This window comes from Cricetulus griseus, chromosome 4, assembly GCF_003668045.3.
Source record: "Cricetulus griseus strain 17A/GY chromosome 4, alternate assembly CriGri-PICRH-1.0, whole genome shotgun sequence".
Classification (NCBI taxonomy): domain Eukaryota; kingdom Metazoa; phylum Chordata; class Mammalia; order Rodentia; family Cricetidae; genus Cricetulus; species Cricetulus griseus.
The window spans coordinates 101,119,641-101,142,619 of NC_048597.1; the positions used below are offsets into that span (position 1 = coordinate 101,119,641).

At 44.8% G+C, this 22,979-nt stretch overlaps 1 protein-coding gene across 9 annotated transcripts in view; it reads left to right on the forward strand.

The window, feature by feature from the left end:
• The window catches only part of Hectd4 (HECT domain E3 ubiquitin protein ligase 4), a 159,795-nt gene that overhangs the window by 37,068 nt on the left and 99,748 nt on the right, over positions 1 to 22,979 (forward strand). For all 9 annotated transcript variants that reach the window (XM_027414103.2, XM_035443284.1, XM_035443285.1 and 6 more), the window contains exons 3-7: positions 2,282 to 2,371; positions 3,807 to 3,937; positions 9,302 to 9,410; positions 11,130 to 11,268; positions 13,300 to 13,470. In XM_027414103.2, coding sequence (XP_027269904.1) covers positions 2,282 to 2,371; positions 3,807 to 3,937; positions 9,302 to 9,410; positions 11,130 to 11,268; positions 13,300 to 13,470 — 640 coding nt within the window. The remainder of the gene's footprint in view (positions 1 to 2,281; positions 2,372 to 3,806; positions 3,938 to 9,301; positions 9,411 to 11,129; positions 11,269 to 13,299; positions 13,471 to 22,979) is intronic.

Sequence of the window (22,979 nt, forward strand, 5' to 3'; positions counted from 1 at the left end):
ATGTTATCACTTTATCAATCAACTGACATTTTCTTTGTTTTTCAGCTTTTTGAGATAGCGTCCCCTATGTAAGCCAAGACTGTTAGGGAGAACATGATTCTCCCTTCTCAGCTGTGTTCACAGGCATTAGCTACACACCTGGCTTAAAAGTAATACCTGTCGCCGGGCGGTGGTGGCACATGCCTTTAGTCCCAGCACTTGGGAGGCAGAGGCAGGTGGATCTCTGTGAGTTCCAGGCCAGCCTGTCTCCAGAGCGAGTGCTAGGATAGGCTCTAAAGCTATACAGAGAAACCCTGTCTCGAAAAACAAACAAACAAACAAACAAACAAAAAAAGTAATACCTGTCTAACATCTCTCTGGTATGTAGGAGCCTTGCTAACTTCTAGGCCATAGAGATCCGTAGAGCTGGCAGTTGAATGGTCCAGGGATGATTCATTCTGCAAAACCTTCATGCTCACTGCTTTTATGCCAGGAACTCTTCTCTGTGGTCAAGAAATAGTGGTGAACAGGCAGAGTCTTTAAAATTTCAGAATTTATATAAGAGTGAGGGAGGGCAGCCACATACGTGTAACAGATGATTTCAGAGAGTGATACCAGCAGAGAAAAAGAAGGCAGGGTTGGTGTTTGTTTTTTTCTTGGGTTTTGTTGTTGTTTTTTGTTTTTGTTTGGTTTTGTGTTTTTGGATCAGTAGCTATGATGCCAGTCCTGGAACTAGCTCTGTAGACCAGGCTGGTCTCTAACTCAGAGAGATCCACCTGCCTCTGCCTCCTGAGTGCTGGGATTGAAGGCGCATGCCACCAACGCCCGGCCAGGATTGTTGTTTTTAAAACATGTTTTTAGATTTATTTATTTTATGTCTGTGTACCACATGTGTTGCTGGTGCCTGCAGAGGCCAGAAGGCAGCATTGGATTCCCTGGAACTGGAGCTACCAATGGTTGTAAGTCATCATGTGGGTGCTGAACTCAGGTCCTCTGCAAAAGCAAGTGCTCTTAACCGCTGAGCCATGTCTCCAGGCCCCAAGCAGGATGTTAGAGGATGACTAAGTGGAGAAGGGGCAGGGTTTGCTGGCTACCTGGCATTCAAGCTGAAGAGTGGATGGTGAGAAAGAGCTAGCACAAGAGCCAGCAGTAGAGAGTTCCAGAGAAGAGGGCAGTAAGTGGCAAAGAAGGGTCCCTGGACTGTCTCAGAAGACTGCAAAAGACTGCAAAGATGAGACTGGTCCAATCTAGATCATATAGGGGTTGTGAGCCATGGAAGGGTTTTACATATTCCTTTTAAAATGTGGCTAAAACCAGTAGGCTGGAATGCTGTCAAGTTAGTGGCTCTAAATTCTCCAGATGTTGTGCTTTATCCCTCTGTGTGACCCAGTGCTCTCCCAGAGAGTTGTGCCTATTGATCAGATGAAGGAGGGAGAAGCCACAGGATTTAGGTGACAGGACAGATTGTGAAGTTGTGAGTGGCAATGCCCAGTGTCAGTGTCCATGTCTCCAGGCTACACATAGGCAGTACCTTTATACTGTACTGCCTCCCTGCCTTATCCTGTTCTTTGAAGTGTTCAAGATAGTACAGCAAATTAAAAGGCAGCCTGAGCCTGCTAGGTCTCGTGATGGGCATTCCATTTCTGTTGAGGATAGGCACAGGATACCTGCCAATTAAGGCTTGCCTAAGAGAAGAGGGCAGCAAACGAGTCAGCTCCTCAGATGCAGGTGGCCATTAGTCTGGACAGGCTCTAGTGATTGATACCTGGAGTGCTGTCACGAAGGTCTTTTGCATCCTGAAAACACCTTCTTTTCAATCCTGCTGACCTCCCAGACTTCCCAGAGCCTCTCTCTCAAGGAACCATGAGAAAATCACTGAATAGTGAATCCTGCAAGTGAGATGCTGTGTGAAGTGGATGAACTTTAAGATTTCAAGATCAAGTTTGGAAACACTGTTAGACTTGAGGCTCACCCTGTGATGTCTTTCCTGAGGATCAGGTGGTGTGGTGATGGAGATTGTCAATACAAGACACCCCAGGTGCTTGAGCCTTATGCTTGATTTTGTGTCAGTGGGAATGCAAGAACATCCCCATAGTTGGAATTGTGTTGGTCTCCCTTCTCACGTTCTACTAGAGCCAATGGTTGTGGGTATGATGGCTGAAGTTTGCACATTTTCTGACCTGTAGAAGAAGATAGACCTATCTTGGATCCTTCTCCTGTGGTTAATAAAATGAACACTGGCTGCCTGACTTGCTTGGTTTTCAGTGTGGGTGGCTTTTCCATCCCTTCCTTTTCTCTCTAGGGGATCATTGAAGACTTTTGTCCACACAGTCCATCTGCTACAGAGACAGACTGAGCTGGGCTCCCTGCCTGTCGCTGATGTTTTATATAGGTGAGTTGTCCTTTTAAACAAGATCTGTGCATGGGTGCTCTTAGGGGCAAGCAGATTACTAAATCTTGCTAATTCATAGTTTTGAAGATTTTATTTATTTATTATGTATACAACATTCTGTTTCCATGTATATCTGTACACCAGAAGAGGGCACCAGATCTCATGGTTGTGAGCCACCATGTGGTTGCTGGGAATTGAACTCAGGACCTCTGGAAGAGCAGTCAGTGCTCTTAACCACTGAGCCATCTCTCCAGCCCCTAATTCCTAGTTTTGAATGAATATAGAATCATAGCTAACTGCTTAAGGATGTGAAAGTGTTTCTAGAGTGGCTTTTTTCTTTTTTCCTAATTTAAAAACAAGTCCTAGTCCATGATGAGTTATTACTGTAATATGAGGTGACAGTGTGTTCAGGTGTAAAGAGGAAATTGAAATCACTCTTGATTTTGTTATCCAGCAAGACTGCTTGTATCATTTGGATATGTGTACTTCCTACACATGGCCCTCTTTGCCTATGTTTCTTTTTCCCTCATACACATTTGTCTATTTATTAAACATACATTTAGGCTGGGGATGTAAAACCAGTTGTAGTGGTGCATGTTCATTAATTCCAGCACTTGGGAGGTAGAGACAGAAGGATCAGGAAGTTTAAGGCCAGCCTGGATTATCTGAGACAATATTACTAAAATCTAAAACCCCACTCCCCCAAATAAATAAATAAGAAAGGATGAATACACTTTATATACAGATAGACTTAAATTTTTGAGGATGTTAAAGGTGTTTTTTGTTTGTTTTTTGTTTTTTTGTTTTGAGACAGGGTTTCTTTGTGTAGCTTTGGAACCTATCCTGGCACTCGCTATTTAGACCAGGCTGGCTTCAAACTCAGAGATCCACCTGCTTCTGCTTCCTGAGTGCTGGGATTAAAGGTGTTCACCACCAATGTCCAGTGGGTTTTTAATTTATTTATTGTGTATGTGTGTGGGTGTTCCCACACATGGTATATGATACAAGTGTGGAAGAGACCACTTAAGGGATCAGCTCTTGCCTGCCTTCTACTTTGTGGAGTCAGGGTCTTTCCTGTGTTCTGCACCACATATTCCAGGCTACCTGGCTTTATGAGCTTCTGGGCCGCTTCTATTCCTTTCTCAATGTGGGAGTGCTGGGATTAGAGGTGTGCCACTTATTATTCATGGTGTTTCACACTGATCCCAGGGGTTAAACTAAGGCATCACATTGCACAGCTGGTGCTTCTTGTCCACCAAGCCATCTGCCTGACCCAAAGTTTTGTAGGCATTGCTCTGTAATTTTTTCATTAGAATACAGTGTGAATACTAATCAGGCTATTTAAACTATTTGTGCCTGCCCCTTGAGCTGTTAAGTAGACTTTGCCAGAATGGGCATTCTCAGGTCTTTGCAATTCTCCTTCACCCCTTTACAGGCTGCTGCTTTTGGAAGGGGGACCTGGATCCCCATCCTGTTTACTTGGGGGAAAACATATAGTATCCTGGGGGTATGAAGACATGCTGCCTGCACCAGACAGCAGCACTGGCTCCAGTTCTGAGAACAAAGGTAATGTAAGGGTTGGTGCCCTGGGATTAGCACTAAGATATGAGAAGAGTAGTTTTAGATCACAGTGGCAAAGACTTTGACTAGAGCTCCGAGTTCCTTTTAATTAGGAGCTGGAGATTCCTGTACAGTGTGCACATTGTTTGCTTTATCAGTGCAAGGCTGATACTCAGGATGGTGAGCAGGTAGGCAGGCTTTACTGTCCTAGTCAAGGACCATCCCATAACCCTAGCAGGTGGCATGGGCTACTTCATTTGGCTCATGCTCCTCAGGTGCTGAAGCCTCAGTGGACATTTGTAAGGTCAGACATGCTCCATGAGGCCATTTCTTCTAGTCATTTACTGTGTTCATTATGGTCCCTTCTGTGCTAAAGACAAAAGAGGGCTGAAGGAACCTTGAACTGTTAAGTCCCAACAAAATAGGAAGTGTTGTGGTATTTTTACATGGTTTTATAGGGTTACATGCCAGTTTATTACAAGACCTCAGCAAAAATGGCAGAAGTTCTCTTAAGTAACCTACTTGCCAGACTCTTTGGGTGACTTGGGTCTCCACATTGGCTCTGTAACTGTTAAGATAGCACCCAAGTCATCAGTTCTGCTCAACACCATGCCCTGCCCTCCCACCGGGCATTGCAGCTTGCCAAGAGTAGGCTTTGCTTCCAAAAACTTTGTCATTATAATGGGCCATCAGTTATTATAATGACGTTACTCACTGAAACATTATAACATAGTATGTCAATGGCTGTTACATAACTGATGAAATAGGAGTAAGAAAACAAAATCCCTGAAGAGTGTCTCACTGAGCAGTGATTGTTTTGGAAAGAAAACTGCACATCAGAGAAATTGGTGCAGGTAGGTGGGTGTGGAGTTAGTGCCTGTCCAGCACACCCCTTTATTCTTATCCCTCTGTGAGACTCCTCCCCATCAAGCCTAAGGCACAGAGTGCAGTATGAGCAATGGCTACTCAGCACCTCACAGCCCAGACCTTCTCTTGTAACCCTTTTTTCTGAAGAGTGCTGAGAGGAGGGGCAAGGAAGGCATGGGCCACCCAGTTGCCAGAGAAGCAGACCACCTGCTGTGCCCAGGCAGTGTTCACAAGGATGGGCTCCAAAGTCTGCATGGAGCTAAACTGCTGTCCCTGAGGGGAGGGTTTCCAAGGGTGACAGCATAAGGCTGATGTGTTGGCTTTTGTGTCTATGTATTTCTTAGAATACTTGTAGAATAATTATTTCTTCTGCTCCTTCCCTCCTTGCCCTCTTCCTCCTCTTTCCCTTCTCCTTTTCTTTCTCCTTTTTTTCTTTCACTCTCCCTTTGTTTTGGAGACATGTTCTTTTGCTATGGTCCAGGATTTAAGGAGTCCTTTTTGTTTCAACCTCTCTAATAAGAGCAGTTCTATGTAACTTGTTTTTTTTTGTTTGTTTGCTTTTTTTTTTTTGTTTTTGGAGACAGGGTTTCTCTGTGGCTTTGGAGGCTGTCCTGGAACTAGCTCTTATAGACCAGGCTGGTCTGGAACTCACAGAGATCCGCCTGCCTCTGCCTCCCCAGTACTGTGATTAAAGGCGTGCACCACCAATGCCCGGCTTCTATGTAACTTTTGTTTGTTTGTTTTCCTCTTCTATTTTTTCAAATATATTTAACTTTATTTTTTATGTGCATTGGTACAAAGGTGACAGATCCCCTAGAACTGGAATTATAGACAGTTGTGAGCTGCCATGTGGATGCTGGGAATTGAACCCCGGTCCTCTAGAAGAGCAGCCAGTGCTCTTAACCGCTGAGCCATCTCTCCAGCCCCCTCCTGTTTTTCAAGACCGGGTTTCTTTGTATAATGACCCTGGCTGTCCTGGAAGTCACTCTGTAGACCAGGTTGGCCTCAAGCTCACAGAGATCCTCTTGCCTCTGTGAATTTTGAGTGTTGGGTCCTACATGGGAGGAGAGAACAGAGTCTGCAGATTTTCCTCTAACGTGTACACACACACACACACACACACACACACACACACACACACACACACAAACTCTCTCTCTCTCTCTAAATTAATAGGTAAATAAATATAATAAAACATTTTTTAAAAAGGAGGCCATGCTTTCAAGCTATTCTTTCCAGATAAAATTGGGATATTCAAATGGCAAGTCCAAAGAAAATGATTTTATTTAGTTCCACATCTTCCATTACTATAACAATGTAATTCCATTGCCATTAGGAAACATTGGCATGGCACCAGAGAGGCTACTTAGGTGTGTGATCTCTACTAGCCGCAGCACAGCCCTTGAGGTACATGTTATTATCCCTATATGTAACACGAAAAATAAAAACCCAGAGACAGATATTGGGGTTCAAGCTGAGGGTCAGATAAGCAAAGCAGCCAGCCACTAGCTCTTAACCTCTACATCAGGCTGAAAGGGTGTTCTGGTTAGATGCACGAATCCTCAGATTGCAATCCTAGACTGCTGCCTCCCTTAACGTGGCTGGACAATAAATCTCATAATGCAGCCTGAGACACTGGGCTCCTGTGTCCCGCGCGATATTCTCGCCGGCAAGAATCACACAGGACATTCGGATCCTTCTGCAGGAAAGCTTTAATGCATCTTGAGAGAGGAGAGCATAAGCTTACCAGAGCGGAGACCCCGAGCCAAGAATCCCGTCCCCTAATAAAGGCTGGCAGCCCCGCCTGGGATGTGTCACCCCTATGATTGGCTGCAGCTCCTCAGGCCATATGAGCCACGGAATAGGCAGAGATCAAGGAAATGGAAAATTACCCAGCACCTGCGAAATAATTTACATTCAGTGCCTGCAGGCACCATCATTGTAATGGAGAATGCAGGGACGGCTCCCTACATATCCCCCTTTTTTATTAATTAATGATAAGGCTTTATATTTTTACAAGCAAATAGGTCACCCATATGTTGAGGGATAGAGGCAGAGGTTGTACCTTCCCAATCAAACATTAAGACTGTGTACAAGAGTCGCCATCAGGCTGTTAGCTTGACCCGAAGCGCTCTCGACCTGTCCTCTGCCGTTTTTCTGGGAAAGGGAGACTAGGGCAGGCAACCCTTATGCAGGACAACATGCCTCCCAGAGAAGCCTGCATACTGGGCAACTCTCTGTGCGATGCCTTGCTCAACATCCCTCATGGGCTGCTCAAGCCAGGCACTCTACCCTGTGCAATGAGCCTAGGCTCCGGGTGTGCAAGAGCTGTCTGGCCGGCGGCCTATTGCTTAAGCATAGTTAGCCAAATATCAGTGGAAGCCCCTTGTTCCAAAGCTACAAGCGCTTGGGCGATAACCATCTTGTCTCTCTTAGTTTGAGCCTTGAGCCTACAGACCAGCCAGAGAAGTAACACCAATCCGCAGCAAACGGCTGCAAACAATCCCATCCCCACCCCTTAAGCGATCTATGATGACAATCTCTCCGTCAAGGACAGGAGTTAATCTGGATAACAATAGCGGCTCTCAACTCCCGGGGAGAGGGTGGAGTTTTGACTTTTGAAGGTCCGAAGGGGCTCTTCGGGTGAGTCTTTCCGGGATCCACAGGGGATTCTCTTCATCCTGTGGAAAAACACATAGCTCCCCTGGATCTTATGAGAATAGGATCCGGGCCTCTCCAAAGACCAGTTAAGATATCTTTCCATTTTACCATTTCTTTTGGCCTTTTAGGTTCTGAGGTGTGACGCTTGGCCGCAGTATGGCCCCGAGCGTCAATGTTTATGAGGCTTTAAAGCCCCAGGCATTCCAGGCCTCCAAGAAGTGTTGAATAACATGCATGGCCTTTTCCCCTATCAAAGACTGGGAAAGCCATCTGTAATTTCCTCCGCTCCTCTAATGGTAAGAAGGAGTCGGTACCAAATAATGGGGGTGTTGATGGAAGTACACCCGCTGGATTAACAGGTCTCGGGGTGTGACCGGTTATTCCCTATTTTCTCTCCCTCCTTTTTTGTTTCTTTTTTACCTAGCTGAGCTGTTTCCTCTAAAACTTTATCTCTTGAGCTTTTAGAGTCATCAGAGCTATCAAGATTTAAAGCTTTAAACTTATTTACAGAATCATCTAACAAATTACTCACTCCCTTGTCATTAGACATCCCGGGAGGTCCTTTTTCCTTACACACTCCCTTGTCATTAGACATCCCGGGAGGTCCTTTTTTCTTATATTTTATTGTTGGGCGCGCACCATCTCTCACTACATTCGGTTTCTGACATGTAATTCTGGACTTCTTTAAGATTGTTACAACAGTGAGAAAGGTCAAAATGGCTCCTAGTAAAAGCACAGAAGCCTCTACACTAACCTCCCAAAATAGCAACATTCCCAAGCCAAAGTCCAGAAAAGACATACCTCTCCGAATTTACCACCCTGCAGTTCTGAATCCGCCTTGTAGCCAAGGGGTCTCCGCGGTGCCGGCGATGTTCCCGGGTTTCGGCACCAGATGTCCCGCGCGATATTCTTGCCGGCAAGAATCACACAGGACATTCGGATCCTTCTGCAGGAAAGCTTTAATGCATCTTGAGAGAGGAGAGCATAAGCTTACCAGAGCGGAGACCCCGAGCCAAGAATCCCGTCCCCTAATAAAGGCTGGCAGCCCCGCCTGGGACGTGTCACCCCTATGATTGGCTGCAGCTCCTCAGGCCATATGAGCCACGGAATAGGCAGAGATCAAGGAAATGGAAAATTACCCAGCGCCTGCGAAATAATTTACATTCAGTGCCTGCAGGCACTATCATTGTAATGGAGAATGCAGGGACGGCTCCCTACACTCCTGTCTTTTATACACCTTTCTAGGGCTGGAATTAAAGGTGTGAGTTCTAGTTCTCTTTTAGACTGATTCACTCTTGTGTAGACCAGGGTGCCCTTAAACTCAGAGAGATCCATCTGCCTCTGTCTCATGAGTCGTGGGATTAAAGGTGTGCACCACCACTGCCTAGCTTCTATAGCTAACTAATGTGGCTGACGTTGCATGCCAAACCCAAAGGCAAACTTTATGAAATCATAACTAATACATCACCACACCCCTATTACTGCTGAAGAGGCCCACAGTCCCCTAATGAAACTCTGGTTCCTGAGAGCCCTTCTTACTAAGCACCCATTCTCAGTCATTGCAGGTCATTTAGGGATGTCAAAATTGAGAAAGAAAAGAGCAATCATTTAGCAGGTGACCCAGTGGCCTCCTAATAACTTTATGTCTTCAGTCCCTGAAACTGGTCCCAATTCCCACATGCTTTTTCTATGTTCGATTTGGGGATTCAAGCCATCTACTGTTGAGGTAACATTGAAATTGTTATTTGAATTGGGAATTCATGTCAATCAATTTCCTAAGGCTTTTTTTTTTTAATTAGAAAAGCATTTTTATAGCCTCATTGTATGTGGAACTGATTTCAGATGCTGACTTGGGGCGCTGCCTCACCGCCGACGGACGTTACCTGTACACCACTAACTCAGCTGGAAGAGGAGTAAGCAAGCTGGGCTCTGGATTGCATGGCACTCTCAGGTCAGTTGTGGGGCTTGCCCAGTGTTGGGTGACACTCTTGTCCAAGTCTTCGAAGGAGACACCAGCCAGGGTCCTGATCCACTTATAGTGACCAAGTAGCAAGTCTGAGCTTACAGACGCCCTGTCTCCCCATCTCTTGCTCTGTAGGAGCGCTCTAGCTTTGCTATTACTGAGGTGCTTGGTCATATAGCCAGAAAGTCCTCTTAGGTCTCAGCATTTTTTAAAAATGATTTTATTTGTATTATTTTTAACAAAGACTTACTTTATTTTATGTGCATGAATGTTTTGCCTGTATCTAAGCATGTATATGCACACATGTGAGGTTGGTGCCTGTGGAGGTCAGAAGACAGTGTCAAATCCTCTGGATGATTGTGAGAGGTGCCATGTGGGTGCTGGGACTTGAACCCAGGTTCTCAGAAGAGCAAGAAGTGCTGTTAACTGCCAAGCCACCTCTCCAGCACAAGATTTTTATTTTTAATATTGCTTGTGTGTGGGGTCCCTGGAGTTGTTAGTTGTGAGCTGCCGTATGGGTGCTGGGAACTGAGCTCAGGTCCTTTGCAAGGACAGGAAGCACTCTTAACTGCTGAGCCTCCTTCCTTTCTTCCTTCCTTCCTTCCTTCCTTCCTTCCTTCCTTCCTTCCTTCCTTTTTCCAAGACAGGGTTTCTCTGTGTAGCCCTGGCTGTCCTGGAACTCTTTCTATAGACCAGGCTGGCCTCGAAGATTCACCTGGCTCTGCCTTCCAAATGCTAGCATTAAAGGCATGCATTATCACTAACTGGCTTCCTTCCTTCTTTCCTTCCTTCCTTCCTTCCTTCCTTCCTTCCTTCCTTCCTTCCATGTGCATTGGTGTTTTGCCATGGGTATTGGGTCCCCTGGAGCTGGAATTACAGTTGTGAGATGCCATGTGGGTGCTAGAAATTGAACCTGGTTCCCCTGGAAGAACAGTCAGTGCTCTTTTTTTTTTTTTTTTTTTTTAAGATTTTATTTATTTATTATGTATACAACATTCTGCTTCCATGTATATCTGCACACCAGAAGAGGGCACCAGATCTCATAACAGATGGTTGTGAGCCACCATGTGGTTGCTGGGAATTGAACTCAGGACCTCTGGAAGAGCAGTCAGTGCTCTTAACCACTGAACCATGTCTCCAGCCCTCTGGCTTCCTTTCTTTTATCTATCCTTTTTTTTTTTTTTTTTTGGAGACATGGTCTCATTATAGCACGGGTGGACCTCAAACTGCTTATGTAGCCAAGGATAACCCTGATTCCTGATTTCTGTGATTATAGTCTAAAGTTTTTTTTTATATTTTTTTTTATACAATGATGCCATGACTTCTTGTTGAAAAATGAACATCATTAAATCAGTTTTGTACTTGGATTTGACATTAAAGGTGACTTTCAGTTGAAATAAAGTTCTATGAATTCTGTCAAACCATTGTTGAGATGTTTTTAGTTGAGATATAGTTAGTCAGTCAGACCCTTTCTTTGATTTTTTTCTCCTTCCTTCATCATTAGGGAAATTAAATGTTTGCTGTAATTTGTCAGTTCTGATGTTAATATAAACTTGCTTCTTCTCTCTTAGCTGTTTTGCTAAGTTTGTTAAGTGTTTTCCTAGTTAGTTGTTTAAAAGAATTAGGTCAGAAATGTTTGTATTTGTGTAGACCCCTGTAGGGCTGCAGATACAGCCTGAGATTCCACAAATATCTCTTGTCTTCCAGAGGGTTTGTGTACTGCCGAAATGAGGAGCTGGAACCAGGATGGGTGGCGTATGGCAGTGGCCACCTCCTCCATCGCCCTGTGTCTTTTGACAATAAACCTCACTCCCTTTTCCAGGTCCTAGACCAGAATACCCTACAGGTAAGTAGCAGAGTACCATGCAGTCTGTACCTTGGAGGCAGAAGTGTACCAGCCAGTATCTAAACACACACACACACACACACACACACACACACACACACACACACACACGAGCACAGCCTCTTCCTATTGCTATCTTTTGGACTTTTCCTGGTGTTTTGACTGAATATGCTTTTTAATTTGTCTTAACATTTATTTGTTCATTATTTATTTCTATTTGAATGAATGTATTCATTTAAAACTTTTATATCTTTAATCGTATTATTACATTTAATTACTCATTCATTTTTGGGGGAAGACACTTGCTTCTGGGAATCCATCTTTTCCTTCCATCCTGTGTGTCCTGGGGATGGAACTTGGGTAGTCAGACTTGGTACCAAGTGGCTTTAGCCACGCAGCCAGTTTGCCATCTTGCCCATGGATGTATTCTTTAAAATTTATTTAAAATTTTTATTATTTGTGTGTGTTTCTGTGTGTGTCTGTGTGTATGTATACCCTGTGAGTACAGGTGTCTATGAAGGCCTAAATAGGACATCATATCCCCTGGAGCTGGAGGTACAGGTGGTTTGGGGCCACCCATCATGGCAGCTATATGAGTGTGGTCTGTTCATGTCATCTGTCAGATTAGAGAGGGTTGGTTCTCTTCCTCTCTGGATTCTGAAGCCCAAACCCAGGTGGCCCAGACTGGGCTATGCTCTCTGAACCACCTGTCCAAACCAGGTTTTTAGCCACTGCTGACCTCAGCCTCCCTGTGTAGCTGAGGATGACTGATATCTTGCCTCCTACTAGGAACACAGACATACGGCACCATACCAGCCAGTAAGCATAGTTTGCTTTTGTTCTTTGGATCTTGCTATGAATCTAACAAGACCAGTGACTGAACCAAAGAAATGAATGACTGAAAACTGTCTTCCCTGTGCCCTGGAGGTAGTAGCCTGCTCTAGTGGCTTTTTGCGTTTTTTTTGTTTTTTGTTTTTTGTTTTGTTTGTTTGTTTGTTTTTTTCTAAGTCTTGACTCTTGTCTCTTCTCTCTTCTCTCATCTTTCTTCTCTCTTCTCTCCTCTCTCCTCTCTCATCTCTCTCCTCTCCTCTCCTCTCCTCTCCTCTCCTCTCCTCTCCTCTCCTCTCCTCTCCTCTCCCCTCCCTCCCCTCCCCTCCCTCCCCTCCCCTCCCCTCCCCTCCCCTCCCCTCCCTTCTCTTCTCTTCTCTTCTCTTCTCTTCTCTTCTGTATTTGTTTGTTTTTCCAAGACACGGTTTCTCTGTATAACAGCTCTGGCTGTCCTGGAACTCACTCTGTAGACCAGGCTAGCCTTGAACTCAAGAAGATCCATCCACCTGTCTCTGCCTCCCAAGTGCTGGGATTAAAGGTGTGCATCACCAATGCCCAGTTGTGTTATTATGTTTTGTGTTTTTTTTTTTTTTTTTTTTTCATGGACATAAATAACAGTCTTATTCTGAGGAGAAACCTAATGAATTTTCCTTTTGGATTTCAAAGTGCCAGTGAGCTGTCACATTAAATTAGGATTTCTTCATCCTATGCCAAGTGCAATGGCTCACACCTTTAATCTCAGCACTCAGGAGGCAGAGGCATATAGATCTCTTGTGATTTCAAAAGCCAGCCTGGTCTACAGAGTGAGTTCCCAGACATCCAGAGCTACATAGTAAGACCCTGTCTTGAAAAAACAAAACAAGGGCAGAAGAGATGGCTCAGAGGTTAAGAGCACTGGCTGCTTTTCCAGAGGTTCTAAGTTCAATTCCCAGCAACCACATGATGGCTCACAACCATCTATGATGAGATCTGCACACCCTCTTCTCCTGTGCAGTCATATATGCAGGCAGAATACTGTATACATAATAAATACATCTTAAAAACAAACAAATGGAATCTATTGTAGAACAGGTTGGTTTGAAATCACAGAGATCTGCCTGCCTCTGCCTCCTGAGTACTGGGATTAAAGGCGTGTGCTGCCACCACCCAACAACAAACGAAATCTCTGCACCCCTCTAATGAAGGGCTGTCTTTCCTGTCCAGGTGTGCCAGACAGTTCCCATGCCAGCCAGTCCCCTCCCTGCAGGCAGTACCATGAGTACCGTGCACCTCTCCTCAGATGGCACTTACTTCTACTGGATCTGGTCTCCTGCCAGTCTGAATGAGAAAACCCCAAAGGGACATTCTGTCTTCATGGACATTTTTGAACTTATGGTGAGTTTAATTTTGTATCATTTCAGAAAATGTTTCCTGCTTTTTTTTCAGGCCCATAGACAAAGAGCCTGCAACCCTTTTAGTACCCAGTTTCCTCAGCATTGGTTTTCCTCTTGCATGCCATTAGATTTCTGGTTTAGGGCTATGTGGGGTCAGTGGACCCTGGCTTTCTGAAGAGTAATCTGGCAAAGAGAGGTGGTAACATTACTGTATGCATTTCAGGAGGGTCTTAGCAGAAATACTTGTTGGCATAACTGAAGTAGCAAGAACAGCCCCATGGGCAGAAATGAGCACTTGGGATGACAGAATTGGAGCTTTGAGAAGGTATTGGATATCAACTGAACACTCACTGTGAGCCAATAGTATTCTAGCCTGTGGGTGGGAACATGGTCAGGGTAGGCAGGGCTCCTGATCAAGTGAAGCTTGAGTTCTAGCTGCAGGGCAGTTGAGTAGATTGGGGTGATGGTCATGGATAAATAAAAGCTTATCCATAAAGAATTAAGAATAGTGATGATTTTAGGCAGTGAGAGAACCAGTGTAGTTTGCCAGATAAAGAACTTGGGAAAGCCAGGTGTGATGATGCCCCAGAAGGCTGGGAAGGTTGGGGCAAGGAGGATCATGTGTGTGAGGCCAGCCTGTGTGCTACATAGTGAGCACATAGATGATTTGTCCTACACATCAAGGCTATGTCTAAAAAAGGAAGAAAGAAGACGGGCCTGGAGTAAAAGCTCAGTGGTTAAGAGCACTGGCTCTTCTTCCAAGTCATTAGAGTTTGGTTTCCTGCTGGAGTCCAGCTCCAGCAGGTCAGGAGATACTGGAGAGGGTTGGCAACTGAATGGACACACAGGAGATTTATCTGAGGGAGCAAAATTTAATTCCTTGTCTTTATTTGTCTTTTATCCCTTTTATACCACCTAAGACAGAAATTTCTACACAAAAAAGATCACCTCACAACCACAAACTATATTTTCCAAAACAAATTAAAATCTTTACACAAGAGGAAATCACATTATCATAACAAATTATGTGTTTTCTTAGAAGCTCACATGTAGTTAAACATTTCATCTTTATCCCAAGGCAATGATTCTTTTATTATTGATTAACAAAGTTTAAAGCAAGCCAAGTGTATTTCAGCCAGTTTGTATTGGCAGCCAGTAGTAGTTGCAGTTACCATGTAGGAAATTTTACCCTTAATTCTACTCTACAAAATGGTACTCAAGTGGTCTAGCTAACCAATCTGTTTTTCTTTTTTTTTCTTTACACACAATAGGGTCATTAAATTACTTTTCACAACTTTGTTTTTTCAGAGTACATACAGAAACCTGTGATTAAATCTGTAAGCTTGACCAAGGAACTCAGATCTAACCTTGGGTGTAGGGACATAATTGCCTTATCAGCCTGTTTTTCCACAGGCAGAATTCATGTGTCTTATCTATAATGTGTGAAACTTCCTTGTTTTCATTTTCCATCCTTGGCATGTCTCATATCTAGCAAAAAGGATGGTATCTTTTATTTCTTTCTTGTATCTCTCATCAGGGCAATTTTCAGAGCAACCTAAACCATTTTCCTAATCATCTTCACTAACTTAACCACCTGTGTCTTTAAACCATTGATCCAACTAAGCATCATTGCTCTAGAAAAATCATCTTCATTATGATCTGCAAGTAAATTGCCCAGTGAGGAGTAAGATTTTCCTATGAAACAATGCCACTATACTGGATACAGTGGGAATCTTCTACTGATTTCCAAAGTATGAACCAACTGTGAAGACAACACAAGCTGTGTTTAGGTCTCTGCAGTCAAAGGCCACACTTACTGGAGGTGATGGGACAGCTCGAACAGCCTTGCTGCAGCAGAAAGCAAATGCTCGGGAGGGAGTGTGCTTTAGATTGAAAGGAGACCTTTGAATCACTTGGGATGGACTCAAGGAAATCAGCCATGTTCTCTGTGCTGTCAGTTCTCCTCCCTCGGGACTTGGGTTGGCAATACCTGCTGAGGCATCACACAGGTCCTGCCCTAAGACTCGATCTTCCTGACTTTTTAGTGCTGGATTAGGAGCTGAGCCTTGGAGGCTTGGCTTGCTCCTTTCTTCTTTCTTTCCTTTCTTTGAGACAGAGTCTTTTTTTTTTTCTTTTTTAAAGAAGATTTATTTATTTATTTTGTATGCATTGTTCTGCCTGCATGTATGCCTGCAGGCCAGAAGAGAGAGCCAGATGGTTGTGAGCCATCATACAGTTGCTGGGAAATGAACTCAGGAACTCAGGAAGAGCAGCCAGTGGTCTTAACCTCTGAACCATCTCTCCAGTCCCATGAGACAAGGTCTTAATGTGTAGCCCTGATTGTCCCCAAACTTACATAGATCTGCCTACTTCTGCTGTCTGGGTACTGGCATTAAAGGTGTGTGCCACCGTTCCTGCCTTCCATCCTCTCTAAACCTTCTTGAGATATGCACATCACATCACCACACAGCTCTTTCCCAGTCTAGGCATGGCTTACTTTTTGTTGTGAAGTAGTCACACAGCCTTTTTTTTCTTTTTTCTTTTTTCTTTTTTCTTTTTTTTTCCTGAGCATTTAGCTGTGTGTGATGTAATTGATGTACACTGTTAGAGAAACTGCTCATGTTCTATGGAAAAGCAGAGCACGCCTGCTCACCTGCTGTCCCTTCCCGGCCTTGTGTGCCCATCCTTGTAGCAATCATGAGCCACAGCTTGTTCTCAAGGCCCCGTCCATGTGTTCATGCATGACTTTCTACTGCAGGTGTGCAGGCTGGCTTCCCAGCCAGAGCCTGTCCCGGAACTGGATGTGCCATAACTCAAATGAACAAGCTGTCAGGAGGACTTAACTAAATGGCTACTTGTCATGAAATACCTTCTACCATGATTATGTGACCATTATAGGAAGACAGTTGGGTGTATGATGTAAGAGATGGAATGTAGGGGCCAATGAGATGGCTCAGTAAGTAAGGGAACCTGCTATCAAGCCTGAGCTCTTGCATTCAATCCCCAGGACCCGTATGTGGAGGAGAGAATAACTCCCACAAGTTGTCCTCTGACCTCCTGACAAGTGTCATGGCACATGCATACCCACATGTACACATTGTATTAGTTAGGTCCTATAGCTGTGATGAAACACTATGACCAACAACAACCTCAGGAGAGACTTTATTTTAACTTATAGCCCATCATGCAGAGAAGGCAGGGCAGGAATTTAAGGCAGGTTCCTATCTGGAATCAGGAACTGAAGCAGAGCTCAGAGAGGAAGCTGCTTACTGGCTTGTTCTCCATGGCTTTCTTTTTTTCTTTTTTCTTCTTCATGGCTTTTTTTTCTTTTCTTTTTTTTTTTTTTTTTTTTTTTTTTTGTTTTTTGAGACAGGGTTTCTCTGTATAGCTTTGGAGCCTATCCTGTCACTCACTCTGGAGACCAGGCTGGCCTCGAGCTCACAGAGATCCGCCTGCCTCTGCCTCCCGAGTGCTGGGATTAAAGGCGTGCGCCACCAACGCCCGGCTCTCCATGGCTTTCTTAGTCTGCTTTCCTATACCTCCCAGGACCAAGGGTGACAACAATCACTAATCCAGAAAATTTGAGCCGGGGCATGGTTGCACTTACCTTTAATCCCAGCACTCCAGGAGGCCAAGGTAGGTGATCTCTGTGAATTCAAGGCCAGCCTGGTCTAATAGTGAGTTCCAAGAGAGCCAGAGCTATATAGTGAGACCCTGCCTGAAAAAAAAAAACAAAAAAACAAAAAAACCCAGAAACACAAAACAAAAAACGAAAAAGAAAAGAAAGAAAATGCATACAGGCCATTGTTATGGGGGCATTTTCTTAGTTTGAGGTGCTCTCTTCCAAGATGACCTAGCTTGTATCAGGTTGACAAAAAACTAACCAGCACATGGAGGGAGGGAGGGAGGGAGGGAGGGAGGGAGGAAAGGAAGGAAAGAAGAAAGGGAGTCGAGAGAAGGGGGCAGAGATGTGGAGGTCATTCTATATAACTTACTGTCCCAAACAAGTGACTTCTAGTAGTGGCCATACACGGTTCTTCTGCTGCCTGTGGGCACAGCAGACATCACACCTTCAGCTTCACTCAGCTGGGATCCAGCAGTCCAGGCTGAAGCAGGGCCTCATGGGGACTGGCTTACAGAAGGGAGTTCTTTAGGGAGCAGAGCTCATATCAAGCTTATGTGCAGAAGTAACATGGTGAAGTTCAGAGTGGGGGGACTCAACTCTGCGGAGAACAGGAGAGATCATTCTGCCTGGGGGTGAGGGTGTGTGTGGGGGTACAGGCCTCCTGAAATTCCAGACTCTTAGAATTCCAACCTTCGTGGTCACAGAATGGCCTGCATGCCGAGGTCTGGCTTGTATCAGTCCCATGTTACAGAGGCCATCTAATCTGGACTGTCTTTGGGGCTGCAGTTGGAACCATCTGAATAGCCCCGGGTCCATCCCTGATTGGACCCTGCTACATTAAGGATGAGACAGACATATCTTGTCATCTCAAGAGGGCTTTCAGTCCATCCTGAAGACTGGATTCCACGGTTTATTCAAGCATCGTCTTAAATAGCTTTCTAACTGTGGAGGTGATATCAGAAGACATCTATTATGTATAAAGTTGATATCAAGTATTTTCTTTAATCCTAAAGGCACCTCTAAAACTGCACATCCTCACCAACCTCTCACCAGTTCCTAGGCACAAGCCCTCAGAATAGAAGTGGGCCCACCCAGGGCCTAGGTCTCTTGTTATGCAAACTAGGAGACATTCTCCACTGAGACCAAGCCATTCAGTGGTAACCAGCTGCCATCTAAAAGACAATGTGAGATTCCAGCTCCTGGGCTAGACCTTGAGGCTTGTATCCGAAATACCATAATTGATATTTTTGGGCCCCAACACCTGCACTGCTGCCTGCCTGGACCCCCTGCTGGGGACTCCTGTTACATGTCCTAGGTCCTGGAACGTCTCCTGCTCTTGAATCTCATGATGGGACTCAGTGGCACTTTGTCTTCTTGTGTTCTCTGTAAGTCCTGGGTGTTAGGAATAATTAATAATGGGTTGGGACCATAGGTAGGGAGTCCCAGAGCGGATGATGGATGGGAGCAGATGGGGAAACAGACTTGTAGATGTGATTCATATTGAAAGTTTTATTGAGGGGGAGGTAAGAAAAGAGGTAAAGAGACACAAAGACAGAAAGACGACAGATAGGAAAAGTTCTGTCTACCCCAGGAGAACAGTGGGGAATACAGTGGGAAAAGAAATGAGCATAAGTGAGCTGGGGTTTTTTTGTTTAAAGGGGTCCTTTGCACTGAGAACATGGTGACAGAGGGCCTTCATAGTAGCATGGATTGTTTAAAATGCATTCATTTATTGCATGGGAGGGGAAACACTTGGCATGGCATTTGAATAGAGGTCAGAGGACAGCTTGTGGGAGTTGGGTTCCTCAGGCTTGACAGCAAATGTCTTTACTGACTGAGCTATTTCACGGCCCACTATCATGGGTTTTAGTGTAGCTGGGAAGTCAACAAAGGTCTTAAACAGGACAGGATGTGGATTTATGGTACTTTAAAAAATATTTTACTTTTAATTATGTGTCTGTATGTGAGTGCCAGTGCCCACAGACACCAGGGCATCAGATCCCTTGGAGCTAGAGTTACAGTTGTGAGCCACCCTAAGTAGATGGTGGGAACCAAGTGCTCTTAACTAATGAGGCATCTCTCCAGTCCTGGGATTTATTTATGTTTTAAAGTGATTGTTGGTTGGTGTGGGGCAAATTCACTAAGTGGCAGTAGAAGGCTGGTCAGAGCTGGCCAGTGGACTGGGAGAGAAACCCCTTGTAACTGCTAATTATACTGCTTCTCACTCCTCCTTTTGAGGTCAGTAGCCATTTACCACTCTGAGCTGCATGGCTGAGTGTTGCTAAAACTGCCGAAGTTCACTCCTTAAAACGAATGAGTTTGTTAGGCTTCTTTACAGACTATAATTTATGGGGATGTAGGAGCTCCTCCCCCAATAGGGGGTGCTTGAAAAGCCTTTACCCAACAATAGGACTTCCTTGTAGCTGCAGAGAGGGAGACCCTTTCCCTTAGTCTTCCCTGGTCTATACATACTATTAGCCCTTCCCCAGGGCCATGCTTAGTTGAGGCAGAGATGCATATAACAGATAGTAGGGAGAGTCTGCATATTCAAGTGAGGGTCTCTGACCCACCCCACTCTTCCATGAGAGATTATAAACAGTTCAACATGCCCAAGGATAACCCTCTTTGCAAGGGGGTGCAGTGTTGAACTCCCTGAGATGATGGTTGCTTGGCTCAGAGTATAGTCAACCCAGCACTGCAGTTGTACAGATTTAGTACTCATGCTTGCCCTAAACCCATTCCTCCTGCTGCTTTGTCATCTCTCTTGGTTTGCAGGGCACTGAGTACAGCAAGAGACTGTTTTACATTAGCTATTGATTTCATCATAGGGCCAGATGGGTAACGCTTTTGAACACCAAGCTTAACGAGATCGATTTTTGTCTTGGATGCTTTTACAGGGTTATATTTAGAGTTGTGTAACATAAATAGATCATGAGGGTGGGGGTAAAACAATGCAGTAAGAAGTGGATGTGTTAAATTTTAGGGAAAAAGGGCAATTTAAGTAGAAATGCCAGAGGCAGGGGTGGGAGCAGTGAGATAAGGGGGACACAGCTTAAGGCAGAAGCAGTAGAGAAAATGGGGTGTTACCACAGAGGCTGGAGCGGAATGTGAGGGAGGGCCTGTGGGGAATGCCTCTCCAGTGATGGGGATGTTCTGGTGACCAAGGCAGGCACCTTCTCTCAGGCAGCTGGCATTCAAGGATAAGCCATGGCTGTTTCCGTGTGGTCATTTTGGAGAGATGAGGATATGCAGGAGCAAAACAGTGGAATGTGCTCCTTTGTGGATGGTGGGGAGACGATGGGCAAGCAGGGAAGACTCCTGTGAGCTGTGTCTTTCTGAGTCCTAAATGATGGGGTTGAGCCAGCCTGGAGTAGTTCTGTAAGTGGAGATGTGGAGCTAGGAGGCAGGAGAGGAGCTGGCAGTGTAGGGTCCTGTTGGGTCCTGTTGGCTCTACTTACTTATACAAAGTAAGTGCTTCACTAATAAACCAGGGAAGGGCTATGCCATGGAGACCACTAAAGCAGAAACTCCAAAGGTCTGGAACCAAGGCCACCGCAAGAGAGTTAAGGGGAAGGTGGGTGGTTCAGTTTTTAGGTTACAGAGGGCTGTCAAGAGTGGTGCTCATGAGAAGGTACAGAGTTAAGAGGCCATACATACCTGTAAGGGTAAGAAGCAGTGGGTGGGGAGCAGAGCAGCAGGCTGGGGTTCCCCAGAAAGCTCTTCCCTTATCCTCTGTGAACATGTGTGCAGCTGCCCTGGGATCTTCTGACTGCACTTCTCAGTTGTGTGCTTTCTCTTGCCATTTGCTGTCAGCCTTTCCCTCTGGACCCTGACTTTACTTTCTGTGGGCTTCTAAAGACTTGACCCTTGGCACCATCATTCTTGTTTGCAGGGGTTGCAGTAGTAAGCCAGGCTAGCTGTCTTCTCTGGTGGGGTGGGTTTCTAAGGCCCTCTGGTGTCTAGGAGGCTGGGTGTGCAGGGGCATTGGTTAACATAGGTCTCCTGAGATGGATCAAAGTCTTTGTTTAAAAAAACACACTCTGTCAAGCTGGGCGATGGTGGCACACACCTTTAGTTTCAGCACTCAGGAGTCAGAGGCAGGTGGATCTCTGGTCTATGAGGTGAGTTCCAGAATAGCCAGGGCTATATAGAAAAACCCTGTCTCGAGGGGGAGAAAAAACCAAACCCACATTCTTTGAAACACATAAGCCCACATATGTACACATACTGTGATGTGTGTGAAGGTCATAGGACAACTTGTAGAGATTGGTTCTTTCCTTGGACTATGTGTGTTCAAGAAATCGAACTCAGGACATTAAGTATGGCAGCAAGGGTCTTTCCCTCTGGAGCCATCTCACTGCCCAGACTCGAGACATTTGACAGTGAATTCAAGTGCAGTAGTGTGTGTGTGTGTGTGTGTGTGTGTGTGTGTGTGTGTGTGTGTGTGTGTGTGTGTGTGTGTATGAAAGCAGAGAAGGCAGTCAGGAGAAAGAGCCAAGGAGGAAGGGAGAAAGAAGCTAGGAACTGGGAGCAATCTCCAATGGCTTGAGAGAGATGCTTCTCCTTGGGAATTCGGCAAGGGGAGAAGTGAGGAAGGGAAGCTTCTGGGAAGTGATCTCAGTCTTCAGCAATGAGAGAAACTAGGAAAGTGTTTGAAAAAAGAAAGAAGACAGAGCATCAGAGTCCAAGGCCAGCTTTGGCTACATATAACCTTAGACCAGCCTGGGCTACATGACACCCTGTCTCAAAAAAAGGAAAAGAAAGATGGAGGGAAGCATAGCAGGCTTTCTTGGACCTCCAGCCCCCAAATCATGACACAGAGACTTATTAATTATGAATGCTCGGCCTTATCTTATACTTGTTCCACGAGCTCTTATAACATAAATTAACCTGTTTCTCTTCATTTATGTTTTTCCTCAGGATTTTTTTTTTTTTTTAGCTTTCTTTGATACTGTATGTCCTTCTCCATGTCTCTCTGGCTGGCTCTGGGCATCTCTCTTTTTTTTTCTCCCTCGTTCTCTCTCATTTTTTCTTGTTCTCTTTGAAGCCTAGATTGTTCCTCCTACTTACACTCTCTGCCCACCAGTCCTGCCTATCCTTCTACTGCCTAGCTATTGACCATTCAGCTTTTTATTAGACCAATCAGGTGCTTTAGGCAGGCAAAGCAACACATCTTTACATCATTAAACAATTGTAGCATAGACATGCAGTATACCTCTACATAGTTAAAGTAATATTCGGAAACAGAGTAGGACATATAGAATAAAAGAAAGGTAAAAAACCCTAAGGGGCCAGGTAGTGGTGGTGCACATGCCTTTAATCCTAGCACTCAGGGAGGCAGAGGCAGGCAGATTTCTGTGAGTTCAGGCTGGCCTGGTTTACAGAGTGTTCCATGACAGCCAGGGCTACATAGAGAAACCCTGTCTCAAGGGAAAGAAAAACAAAAACAAAACAAAACAAAAAAAACAACAAAAAAGAGAGCCTCAAGGCAAAATGTAAATGAAGAGAAACAGGTTAATTTAAATTTAAAAAGTTAGTCAGAAACAAGCCTAAACTAAAGCTGAACATTCATAACTAATATTAAGTCTCCATGTCTTTATTTGGGAGCAGGTTGGTGGCCCAAAAGAAGGGGGCAGGGAGAATGGATGGAGGGAAGGAAAGCATATATGTGGTTTGTTGAAAGTCAGATCCACATTGTTGAGAGACTTTGCTGGGTGAGAGAACTGGCAGGCCAGCCTAGGTGTACTGGAAACTTGCTGTGTATTTTAGCCAGGCTGGCTTGCACCCAGGATTGCTAGCTAGTGCTAGCTACTGAGGAAAGGTTGGTTAGGTCTTAGCAATTAGTTATATTTCTAAAACACATTAACCTCACAGTTGTCCTCAGC